At 33.3% G+C, this 13020-nt stretch overlaps 1 protein-coding gene across 1 annotated transcript in view; it reads left to right on the forward strand.

Annotated features, from left to right (window-relative positions):
- LOC117103940 (ribosomal protein S6 kinase alpha-3-like) overlaps positions 1 to 13020 on the forward strand; it is a 46206-nt gene that overhangs the window by 23875 nt on the left and 9311 nt on the right. The window contains exons 4-13 of the mRNA XM_033244599.1: positions 655 to 736; positions 2825 to 2905; positions 3245 to 3324; positions 3731 to 3837; positions 6451 to 6628; positions 8527 to 8597; positions 9328 to 9481; positions 10185 to 10287; positions 10819 to 10949; positions 11390 to 11449. Coding sequence (XP_033100490.1) covers positions 655 to 736; positions 2825 to 2905; positions 3245 to 3324; positions 3731 to 3837; positions 6451 to 6628; positions 8527 to 8597; positions 9328 to 9481; positions 10185 to 10287; positions 10819 to 10949; positions 11390 to 11449 — 1047 coding nt within the window. The remainder of the gene's footprint in view (positions 1 to 654; positions 737 to 2824; positions 2906 to 3244; positions 3325 to 3730; positions 3838 to 6450; positions 6629 to 8526; positions 8598 to 9327; positions 9482 to 10184; positions 10288 to 10818; positions 10950 to 11389; positions 11450 to 13020) is intronic.

A 13020-nucleotide genomic window follows, 5' to 3' on the forward strand; every position in this document is an offset into this window, starting at 1 on the left:
ATACATTTGTTGTATACTGTAATGTTCCTGAAGCTAATTTTCTACGTATACAGTATACTTTATTTGACTTGAAGTTAACTAAATAAAAAAATTTGGAAATAAAAAAAATTTACTTTTATTAATATTTATGTTTTAATAATTAGTAATATATTTGTTGTAATGTACCGGAAGACAATTTTCCATTTATATATTTTGTTTGATTCTAGTGAGCTAAATAAAAAATTAAAATTAAAATTTTCCAATGTACCTACTATGGGAATTTTTGGCCAGAATTTCTCCACTCTAGTAGTACATAAGATACAGATAAGATTTATTATCGCTAATAAATAAAAAGAAATTACAAAGTTCGGAAGGAAAAAGTATACAACTTAAGCAAACCACATTAACATTGATGAAGATAAAGTATATACATCAAATTTCCATAAAAATATATGAATTAATTATAAGCTAGTGATTATACCAAATATCGGGACTAGCGACTACTAACCACAATATGAACTTAGATGTCTAGATATTAATTGAAGTAAAATTTAAATTATTGATAAAGATAGGTTTATTAAGTGGAGATATTGATATTATTAAAGCCTCTGAAATTGTATCTTTGTGGTTGACTATTGGGCGTATACCTTTAGTGGATTAACATTTTCCTTGCAGGTATTTCTGGTGCGAAAAAATGCTGGAGATGATGCGGGAACATTATATGCTATGAAAGTTCTTAAGAAAGCTACTCTCAAAGGTAAGTACAAATATATTTTTTATATTTATTAAAATTATATAATTTATATTTGTTTTTGTATTGATTGACTCTAATTCACACCCATTTTAACAATTTTACTGTATTCGGTATAAAATTTTGGTTGATTAAATTTCCGTTTTGTGGACTTTTCCGAACATGTTTTATGTTTAATTTGTTGTTATTGTCATTAAATAAATTTATAAACAATATTTCATTTATTCTTTATAAACAAGACCATAATAAGTTTTAAAAAACATACTGTTGTCATAAATTTCCCCCCCCCTTCGAATAAACGCCCCCTTTAAAGCCTCATTTGGAATAAACACCTCTCGTGCACAGAGGTGTTTATTTTTTCCTCGAACAGAATGCCCCCTAAATGACTGCAAGTAAATCTAATTGAAGCAACATCATTTATTCTCAATACATTCTATTAGTGTTCTACTCCAGTAGATGTACATTTTTCTAAACTGGTCGGGATCAATAAGTCTTCATTATCGTGCAGTAACACATATTGACAGTAATTATGTGTTGTAGTTCCACATTTACAGTGAAATTAAAGGGCGTTTAATTGAGTACATATATACGTATCCATTTTACACAACAACAAAAAATATAACACTTCCCTCAAAAAAACTCCTTCCTCGAATAAACGACCTTTAAAATCCCTTCTCAACAATAAACGCCACTGGGCATTTATTTGAATAATACGGTATTTTGATTATTGCGTGTTCTTTATGTGAGTCCCAGGTGTTTCAAATACATGAAATTCTGGATTAGAAATCAGAAATATTAATTATTATTATTATTATTAAATTTTGATGAAGAATGAGAGGTCTCTCATCTGAGGTCTTGAAGTGATAAAGTCAGATTGATTTTATATTAGCATTATAATTTAATAGTATATTCAGATTATGTTGTTCGTAGGTGTCAATTTTGAAGTAGAGTCTTTAAGACTAGTAAGCTCTCACTCTATGAATAATTTAGCAGACTCGAGAGATATGAATTGTTAAAATGAATGATATTGTCAAGTAAAGGTCAATTTCATTGCTGTCTAACAGTACTAACTGACTTCTGTACATACCTAGCACAGGGTGGGCATAAAAGTAGGTTGGAGGGCCAAATTAAATTTTTTATTTAACACTGAGCGTCACACCTACTTTTGACTATCATACAGTGCTTTTCTACTGCTTTATGCTCAGTTTTAATGTTACTATGCTTTTTAGTTCCTATGTATGTAATGCATTGTTTTCCACAAAAACATGAGGCCTAAGCTAGGCCTAGTTCAGTTACTGCGATGCGAGGGTAGTTAGATCGTTCAATCAATGATATCGTGTTATCGTGTTGTCGTCTAATACAATTAAATAATGTGTGTAATATTTAAGAATGCACCACGTTGGTCGCTTTCTTTGTTATGCTCTAGTAGTATACGTAGCAGAGTGACGACAGCAAGCTAAGCCTAGCCCATGGCCTAGATCGTGTACGTTCTTGATAATCGTAATGAAAACTTCGGGTGACAGACGATTGGGCCCAACTGGTGTGGATGATCGGACCCAAGATAGCTTCAAATAAATTGTAGTCCTAGTAGGCCACTGCCAGCACCCCCACTCCTGATATCGTTCCAAACTACTGTAAAATGAAATTACTGTATACCTAGCTAGGCCTAGGCCCTAGATGTGTATAAGAGACAGATGCTTTACTGCTCAGCACTGATTGTCATCGAACGAAGATGTCTACCGCAGCGTGAAAAAGGCCTATTTTTACCTACAATCGATAATCAGACATAGTTCATCCAGTCAACAAACCATTGTCTCTCCAATAAATTATCAACTATATTAAGCACGATAATCAGACATGGTTCATCCAGTCAATAAACTATTGTCTCTCCAACAAATTACCCTATACCCACAAATTACATCAATCGATGTACAACAAATATAATACGATAGGCATAGAAAAATATAAATAAAATCAAAGACTTACGTAACTGAATATTATATATATATTTTACAGGGCCTATATACTTTTTAAGCCATGTATCATGCATAGGAACATTGACACCTGCAAGGCTCTGGTTTTTTATTCTTTTAGTGAGAGACAGAGTAAGAACAAAGATGGAAAGAAATATACTAGTTGAAGTAAATCATCCCTTTATTGTAAAACTACACTATGGTAAGTTTTAAAAATATACTGTCACCCAAAAAAAGAAATTCAATCAAAATTTTGAAATGCTCATTTTCTGCTGAATTGCAAAAGTTTGCTTCAAAAATTTCATACCAATTGAAAACCTTGGTCTCTAAAGTTGTTTAATTGAAAGGAGACCTGTATTGTTATATAAGCAACTATATGTTTGATGATGACAGATGATGATGTTAAAATGCAGATGATGATGTTGGAATGCAGATGATGGTGTTTATGATGATGATAATGATGAAAATGATGAATTTAAAAAGTAAAGTTTTAATTTATATTAAAATGTTTGTATTTTACCAAACAATATTCATATTTCAGCATTCCAAACCGAGGGAAAGTTGTATTTAATTCTTGATTTCCTTCGAGGTGGTGACCTCTTTACAAGGTTATCAAAAGAGGTATGAATATTCACTTTTGTTTGCAATGTAAATTATTAACTTAGAGATGGCAATTTTTAAATTTAGCTTCTTAACATGTCACATGGGTGTAAAGCCTGGCACCCTATGCATTGTATAACCATCGCACGATGAACCCAACTTCGCTCCCTTTGAGCCCTAGACAACATGATCATCATTAAAAACGATCCGCGCATTGCGACCTTAATAGGTCTGCGTCGGGCCGACGACCGTCAGGTGCAGTCAGCATCCGGCTTAAAACATTGGATTGGATAGAATTAAGAAAAGGAAGAAAATTTATGGAAAGTCATTTCCTATGTTGTGATCTAGTAATATTAATTTTATTTTTTACTGCTGTTCTGTTATATTATTTTTCTCATTTATTTTTTAAACTTACTTTATTTTATAGGTTATGTTTACTGAAGAAGATGTTAAATTCTATCTTGCTGAGTTGGCATTAGCGTTGGATCATCTTCACAGTTTGGGGATTATTTACAGAGATCTAAAGCCAGAAAAGTAAGTTATATTAATGCTAGTCTTGTAGAAAAAAAAACATTGTGTAGTCCAAATCCCAATGCCCCAAAATTAGAAAATCTAGGTCAACCTAATTTCTTGGTACATATTTTGTCCCAAACATACCCCAGAAGTCTTATGTGATGTTTGAAAAGGGCAATTTCATGCTTGAATTAATTTGGGATATCAATGGATTTTAACCCAGCAGTTACCAGCCAGAATGCATTGGGAATGTGTTGGGTGAGTGATGGTTGTCCATGGACTAGAATTAGGACTATGGCTGACCTACCCTGATTTTAATTAGCAATTGTGCTTGACCGGCACAACCATTATCAATATTGCCAATGCCCCTTTTTCTTCACATTATTTTTCCGGAAATTTAAAGAAATGCCTAATATAGAACCCATGCTTAGCTTTATGGGTAGTGTCCCAATATGATGCAGTTGATAGTCGAAAACACAGGTACCCACTTTATGTATTCTTGGTAGAGAATGTTAACATGGAAAAGATAGAATGAAACAAACGCCAAAGAAAGTGAAACAAGCCAATCATAATTAGCAGGACAAAGTGCCTTGGCTAAGGACACAGGCATGTGACCAGAGTTAAGTGCATTCTCACCGTATCTGAATTCTTGAATCGGAAAGCCTACCGAAGCTATCAGAAAGTCAAATCAGTGTGTAGGGACGCTGGCATTCCACGTTTAGGAAATGCAATCCAAATTTTGTTTCAGATCGGGTTTGAATGCAGCTTTAGAGGTGAAAGGTTTCCAACTGAAATCATATAAGATTCATGAAGTAAATACCGTATATACTGCATATAAAGCGAGGCTTAAAACAGCAAATTACGATAAAAAAAAATAGGGGGTCATCTTGTACAAATAAAAATACATGACATACAAATTTTAGATTCTTAAAATCATGTTCATCTTACATGCAGATTGTCCGTAACATGCCAAATTACTATTGCAATGAAGCTACTAAATACTAAGTGAATGCAGTTTTAAATACAGGGAAATGAGGTTTTGATGAACATTTAAAAACTCATAAAATGGAATTATTTTGGAAGATTAGCCTTGCATTTAGCTCCGTTTTTAGCCTGCTAGATGTAATATCAAGACCATAGAAAGCAGAAAAAGTAGGAATTCCGACGATAAAACAGGGGGGTCGTTTTATACACTTGACATACAAAATTCGTCCAAGAATCTTAAAATCACGAGTCGTCATGCACACATATATACTGTATGGTAGATAAATATCAAGTGCTTTTAACGTTTTCCTTTAATATATTTTAATATGTATATGTTTAACATTGTAACTGGCCTGTACCCAGAAAATAATTTTGTATTGCTTTATGTTGAATAAATGAATCTAAATCTGTGTGAAAAAATGTAAGCAAATCTCTTGTATTATGAATTATCCACTGAGGTCTTAAGCCAGAGAAGTAAATAGGCACTAGGGATGAAACTTGAAAGATTCATTCAGTAGTGCGAAGGAAATCTCTTATCTGGAATGATCTACACCAAACTATATCCATGTTAGTAACAATTTATCATAAGGTTTGATGCGTAGTAATGAAGTCATGATTTTATGTATTGTGAGCTATTTTTTGAATAACAATGATAACAATTATTTTTAATGTCTAATTTTAATTGTATATATCTATTTTTTTTTTTTTAACTTTTTTTTTTTGTATTTTATGTACTGTGTTTATACTGCTCTCTCTTTCTAATCAAATATAAACAATTTGTAATTTTAATGTATGTCTATTTTGAATTATAGTTGAATTGTATGTTGCACTGATTTCGTAAATTGTATAATATTGTAACAATGGATAATGGATAAAATAAGTGTATAATATATATATATACATTTATATATAATAATTTTTAAGTTTAAAATGAACTATATATATTTACTTGTATTTTTTACTGTAATGTAATCAAATTCAGTTATTCACTTTTGATTGTAAACTATACCTGAAAAAAGACTTTATTGTTTGGCATTAACGTCGCCCTATTATGCAACTTGCAAAGCGATAACACCACCCCTTTTGTAAACAAATCGAAATACGCAAGCGCAAACCCATAACTAATGTCCGTCGAGCACGTAAAATCCTGAAATTAACGTACTCCACAACGCAAGATGAATAAATTATGACGTCAGCTGTTAACGTTAAGGTTAAAGTCGTGCAGCGAAAACTCCCTATTTATTTATTTAACCTACATTATGAGCTTTATTAGTAGTATATTTTTTGGCCTGTTTTTTGAGTCTGAAGTTTGTTTTTGACTTACATGTCTTTATTGTTTATTTCCAACTACCGCATCTGTAGCTTTATCATTGGCTTAGACCGGGGTGCATACGCACAACACCCCCATGGTGGCAAATCATTTCCATTGGAGTGGGTTAAAATACTATAAATGACCGTTAATTTTTCATTGCAATAGGGATTTAGTCCGTATTCTAAATTGTTGCATCCCCCAGGCCAAAACCAGCCTATACCCCTGATTATCCTGCCTATCTTGTTTCCATCACCACTTAACTTCTTTTTGGAATATGCCTGTCCTACTTAATATTATATAATTGTATTATATTTTCTTTTTTTCTGGTTTTTTTTTAGTATTTTACTAGATAAAGAGGGTCATGTTAAACTGACAGATTTTGGATTGAGCAAGGAGTCTGTGGATGACAGCAAAGCATATTCGTTCTGCGGGACTGTAGAGTATATGGCACCGGAGGTTGTAAACAGGAGGGGGCACACAACCGCTGCTGATTGGTGGTCGTATGGTGTACTTATGGTAGGTTTGAATAATAATAGCTCATAATAATAATAATAATACCACCATATTTATATAGCGCCTAATGGATCACAGATCCCTCTATGCACTTTAAATTAAGTCTTAAACTTAAATATTAATAAGGAAATGTGTCTACTGCTTCTGAATTTATTATTTAAATTCATGCTTTGGAGGAAAAAAATCTTTTGATATGTTGTACAAATGCATATGTGATGAAAAACATTGAAGGTTGAAAAAGAGGTGGTTTTGTCCCTTCCCCCCCCCCCCCCCCAGATTTTAAACGTTCAAAAATTTGTATCTCATTAACCGCTTCAAAGTTTTCGTGAAATGTGCGAAGTGGTTGGAATTCCAAACTTAAACACCTATGGGGTCAAGTCTTGCTGTGTTTTTGTTCTTGGGCAAGATGCTTTATCATCATTGTAGGTACTTTGTTGAATCGAATACCAATGGCTGATTTCAACTTCTTGAGGAATGCGCCCCCCCCCCTCCCCCTAAGGGAGGTAAGGATGTGTTTAATCCAATGACCAGGGTAATAATGTAAAGTACATTAGAGGCAGATTATTGCAATAAACACTATATATCAATAAGTGGATACATTGTAGAATTCAATACCAGTGGCTGATTTCAGCTTCTTGAGGAATGGTGCTCCCCCCTAAGGAAGGTAAGGATGGGTTTAATCCAATGACCGGGGATAATAATGTAAAGTACATTAGAGGCAGATTATTGCAATAAACACCATATATCAATAAGTGGATACTTTGTAGCATCCAATACCAATGGCCGATTTCAGCTTCTTGTGGAATGGTGCTCCCCAGGGAGCCGATGATGTGTTTAATCCGGTGACCGGGGGTAATAATGTAAAGTACATGGAGGCTGTTTATTGCAATATGCACTTTATAAATAGCACATCATTAACGGATGAATGCTATCAGCCAGGCATCTAGCATTCATGACCATGAGTAATCCATGTAATAAATTATTCATACCAATGTTGAATTCAATTTCCTTAAGTGATTAAAATTTACATTCCAATCGTCTGTTGTCTTGATACTTGTAAATGCATATGACACATGTATATGTGTGTTTGGGAAAATGTAATTATAATAATATAGGTGTAATTTTTCCCTACCTGACGCAGAAATGTACTGAATACTCAGTACGTTTGAAAACAATTGCGAAAAAAATCGCAAGTTGTTCTCGGGTGGGACTCGAACCAGCGGGTACTGCAGTGTTGATAGTAATTGTTATTGTCATGATGGAATAGACAATAACTGGATTTGCGCCAAGAGAAACATGTATAGGTGTAATTTTGCCCTACCTGACATGGAAATGTACTGAATACTCAGTGGGACTCGAACCCACGATCTCCAGATCACTAGCCTGGCATCATACCTCTAGACCACCTAACTTGTGCCTGATGGACAGGGTTGTTGAATTCCGAGTCCAAGTAAGCAGCGGGTACTGCAGTGTTGATAGTAATTGTTATTGGGATGGAATAGACAATATATGATGGAAAAGTATTAATATATAACCTGTATATTTGATGGAATAGCAAATATATATAACCTGTATATTTGATGGAATAGCAAATATATATAACCTGTATATTTGCAGTGAAGGCACAAATGGGGGATTATCAGTTATCCCCAGTCAAACAATGATTACCCTTTTTGGTGTTAAACACCAATAGCTGAACTTTGATGTGATTCCCTAATGTATTGTGTTCATTTAGCATAATCATCATAAACTCCAAAACATTGAAAGATTTCACCCCTGGAGCCAGACTAGCAATCTTTCCTAGACTTCCTTGTTGGTTGAACAATGCATTTATAAAGCCTCTTGTTACCAATCTGTTGTCATGCAAGCCACTATGTCTTTCACTTTCTTTTTATTTTTAGTTTGAGATGTTAACAGGAGCACTACCTTTTCAGGGACAACATAGGAAAGAAACAATGGCTATGATTCTCAAGTAAGCTTTCACTGGCATTATAAGTTAATGAACAGTTATTAATGTATATAAAATATGACATATTTTATACTTATGATTATAGTATAATGTTACTATGATTTTTCTATAAAAGTTATAATCAAATGTGCATTTGTTCACTCAGAGAATACTTAGAATAAAATTCAAATTCGTCATTTTGATAAATTATTGTAATAAATATGCATTAAAACATTTAAAACTGCACAAACATTAATTTAATTCAAAATTATACTAAATTTTTTATCACAATGTTGTGGTTATTAATAAGCAAAAATTTGTTGGCAAAATTTTGAAATTTCAATGCCAAGAGCTATTGTTCATACATACCCTCTGTATGTAGAAGGATCTTATTTTTTCATCAGAAACATGAACATAAAACATCTTCATACACTATAAACAAAGAAGAAGACAAGGACAAGACAAATTCCATAATGGTTTTCTCTTCAAACCATTCAAAATGAAAGAGTAAACCAAAAAATAATCCACATACGAATTAATATGTGTATCAGCACTTTTACTCAACCAACACTATGCGATCAAAAGATTTGTTAGATGTCGATGCAACTAATCTTAAAAGTAACAAAATCCCGCTGTGTTTATAAACTAGTATAAAAAAAAAAAGTAAAATGTATTATTAACAATGTTATTTGTTAATATATTATATCTTGTTTTTCTTTTTATTATTTATATGAGCAATTTTATTATTTTTTAGAGCAAAGCTAGGAATGCCACAATTTTTAAGTCCAGAAGCACAAAGTTTATTGAGGCAGCTATTTAAAAGAAATCCAGCCAACCGGTTAGGGGCAGGTACACAGGGCGTTGAAGATATAAAAAATCATCAATTCTTTGCTAGCATAAACTGGCCAGTAAGTATAAATATGAACAGATATATATTACATTAAATGTAATCTTCCTTTCAGTATTTTATTTATTAACTGAATTTGGCTAATAAAGATTTAAAATTAGGTTCAGTCAGTTGGCAATTACAAAAAAATGTTACCATGCTTGATTTTAAGTTTCAATGCTAACTGTCATTCACGCCATGCATTTTGGTTGCTAAAATGGTAACTAAAAAAAAGTTTTTGGTAACTAATTATAAAAAATTAAAGCCTGAAAAGTGGCCTTTTGAAACACTACACTAGTATTTTAGGCAGCTCCTTGCAAAAAAAAAAAAAAAAATATTTTTGCAAACAATATCGCAGACTGGAATTTAGGATTTTGGGTCAGTTTTGTGGGTGTGGGTGAGAAACATAGATGTTTTTTGGCATTATGTAGGTTTGTAAATGACAATAAAGAAAATTTAATAGTACAGGTCTCCCTCAAATTAAAGACTAATTCTGGACTGGGGTTTCTTTGATCTTTAGCAGCTTTTCTCTCTAATTAGAATAATAGACATGTTAATTTGGGACCATAGAAAAGTGGTCTTTAATTGGAGGGGTCTTAATCAGAAGGAAACCTGTAGTTTTCCACCAATCAGCTGTGATATACTTTAGTTTTTATATGCATGAGCTTTTTTTTTCATGTTACATATAATGCGTTCACAACAACAAAATATTTTGCTTCACTTAGAAACTTTTGAAAAGGGAACAAGCACCACCATTCAAACCAGCAGTAACAAGAGCAGACGACGCATTCTATTTTGACCAAGAGTTTACCTCCAGAACACCGAAGGGTAAGATAACATCCCCTTCAACAATTTCATTAAGATGTCTTTTCAATTACAATAGTATTTCCTTTTGATTAGGTCAAAACTTGTTTTGCCTTATCTGCTTGTTGAGTTGCCGACTGGTAAGATCGGTTTGCCCCAAAATTATATTAATATTCACGCTGTTATAAGACACTGCTCGTATGCTTTGGTTAGTAAAATTTTTTCTTAGGTAAAGACTTGAAAGACAGTGTCTACAGTTGGCTTATATGCACTTTATGAAACTTGGTGCATGTTTGAAAATTAGGTAGCTGGACAGTACACTTCAGACTGTACTTGTGGAAGGTCGTAATTACTGAGCTCTTATATGTGGCGGCTATTATTTTGTTTATGAAGTTGTATTACTTAATATCCTGGGTGGAGAATGAAGATGTGGATTAAGTACATTGCCCAGGACACAGAAACCCACAATCTTTTAATTGGGAGTCCAAAACCAGTGCCACAGTGCTAACATTCTTGGCCTCTAAGTCTATTATGTTTGTATATTGACCTCGCCAGATTCACCTGGAGTCCCGCCTAGTGCCAGCGCTCACCAACTGTTCAGAGGCTTCAGTTTCGTCGCCCCGGATCTTATCGAGTCAATGGAAGGTGGAAAAATAACTTCAGCAACAAGAAATAATATAGAACAAGTAAGAAATTAAAGAGGAAAAATATGGGAAAAATGTTGGAAAGCAATAATAAACCTTGTTCAGTCCTCCCAAGTTGATCGAAGAACTATAATCCTTAAATATAAAGTAAAAACTATAAAACCATTTTTTTTAAATCTATAAAATGGGGCACAAGAGTTTATATTTTTACACCAAAACTATTAAAATTGGCAATTGCATGAAGCATGTACCCCTCAGAATGCGAAAGCCATATGCCGCAGTGGCTAAGAAGCACTGGACAATCGTGAGGTTGACCAGAGGAAATTGCTTGTTGTGTATTGTTGATTCTGAATTCCGGTGACCAGGGAAAAAAATCACCTTGAGTAGTTCTTCTGTGCTACATAAATTTTATAAAATACTGTAGAATAAAAATGAGTCTGCCATGGATGAACATATTGTAACACTTTTTGTTATCTTCACAGAAAGCCGGGTTATTACATGCACGAGTAACGTCAATACAAGAGGAATATGACCTTAAACAGGTAACTTCTTATTTTATTTCACTGATGATCAAAGTGGTTTATGTTGGTCTGTTAAGCCAGTCACACAGTGCGTTGTACGAAGGTCATACAACCTTTGGCCTACAAATCTGTCTCCATTCTCTGTAATGATGGTTTATTTTTATTTTAGGAGATTGGTTTGGGCTCCTATTCCGTTTGTAGAAGGTGTGTCCACAAAGCAACAGGTCAAGAGTATGCAGTCAAGATTGTAGAAAAATGCAAGCGGGACATCCAAGAAGAGATAGAAATTTTACTGCGTTACGGACACCATCCGAACATCATCACACTAAGAGATGTAAGAAAACTCCACAAGTATATTTTCATTTTAATCACCATAATTTCCAAAAACGAGATGCTATTGTTGTGTTGTAGAATATTAAATATATTTTTGTTGTTTCTCTATTTTTTTTTTTGTTGGGACATTTATTCTGAATGCAAAATATGTTATTCAGTATATATGTGTATTGAAATTAAAATCATATAGATGGTTTTTTTTTTTTGCACTTTTATTTCATCTTCAAACATCAAACAAGACTAAAAAGGTAAAGAAACCAAAATAAATATTGGCTATATACAAACGGACTATTAGCATTCCAAAAATACTTTACCAGCTAAATTATGTAAACATCAACTGCGTGGCGCAGCGTGTAAGGCGCTCGGCTTTTAGTCAGTAGGTTGGGGGTTCGAAACCGATGCTCGTCACACTGATTGTGTCCTTGGGCAAGACACTTTTTACCTAGTTCGAGTTGAACGATCGGAATGAAATTAGTAGTGCTAATTACACACTTCACTAGGAATACTGCCTAGGTAGTGGAGGGGGTTGCACATTGTGTACGATTGATTCTGTCTCCAATAACCAGGGGAAAAAAGTGTCTTGAGCAGTCCTTCTATAATTGGATATGTGTACTATGTAAATCTTATAATAATGATAATAATAATAATAAGCACTTTAAGCGAAATATCTTTTGTGTTATTTTATCCTTAGCGTCATGTTTGTTATGATCAAGTTCTAGATCTATACCAAATCCCCACTTTAGTTGAAAGAAGGAGAACTCTTTTGACTTCATTTGCAAAATCGCTATACAATTCTGAACGCTACTCGCATATGCTACCTCCCAGACGTATTGACTCAAACGTTTCACTCAGAAGAGTAAGAAAACTCCAAGGACTCATTCCCAAAACTAAACGATTTAAGAACTCTGCAATCCCCTCCATAATAGGAATTCTTAATGAACTTTATTAAGGTTCATATCATAAACTTATAATAATTATCGAACAGATTTGAAAATACTCTGTTTCGCATAATTGAAAATAAACAAATGAATAGGGTTTTACATAATGAAAACATTTTTTTTTTTTTTGGTTTTTGTTTTTTGAGTGTTGTCTGGTCCTGAATTTGTGAATTTTGTGGTTTGTTTGTGCTTTTTTGATGTCATTTTGGTTAATTGATTATTGTTACTACGAATCTTAACGTATATATTGCTAGACATATGCTAACCTGAATAATTTCGAACAGTTTCGTAAATACTCTGTTTCGCTTAATTGAAAATAAA

This window comes from Anneissia japonica, unplaced genomic scaffold, assembly GCF_011630105.1.
Source record: "Anneissia japonica isolate Jap-2015-1 unplaced genomic scaffold, ASM1163010v1 scaffold1810_len1271414_cov176, whole genome shotgun sequence".
NCBI lineage: Eukaryota > Metazoa > Echinodermata > Crinoidea > Comatulida > Comatulidae > Anneissia > Anneissia japonica.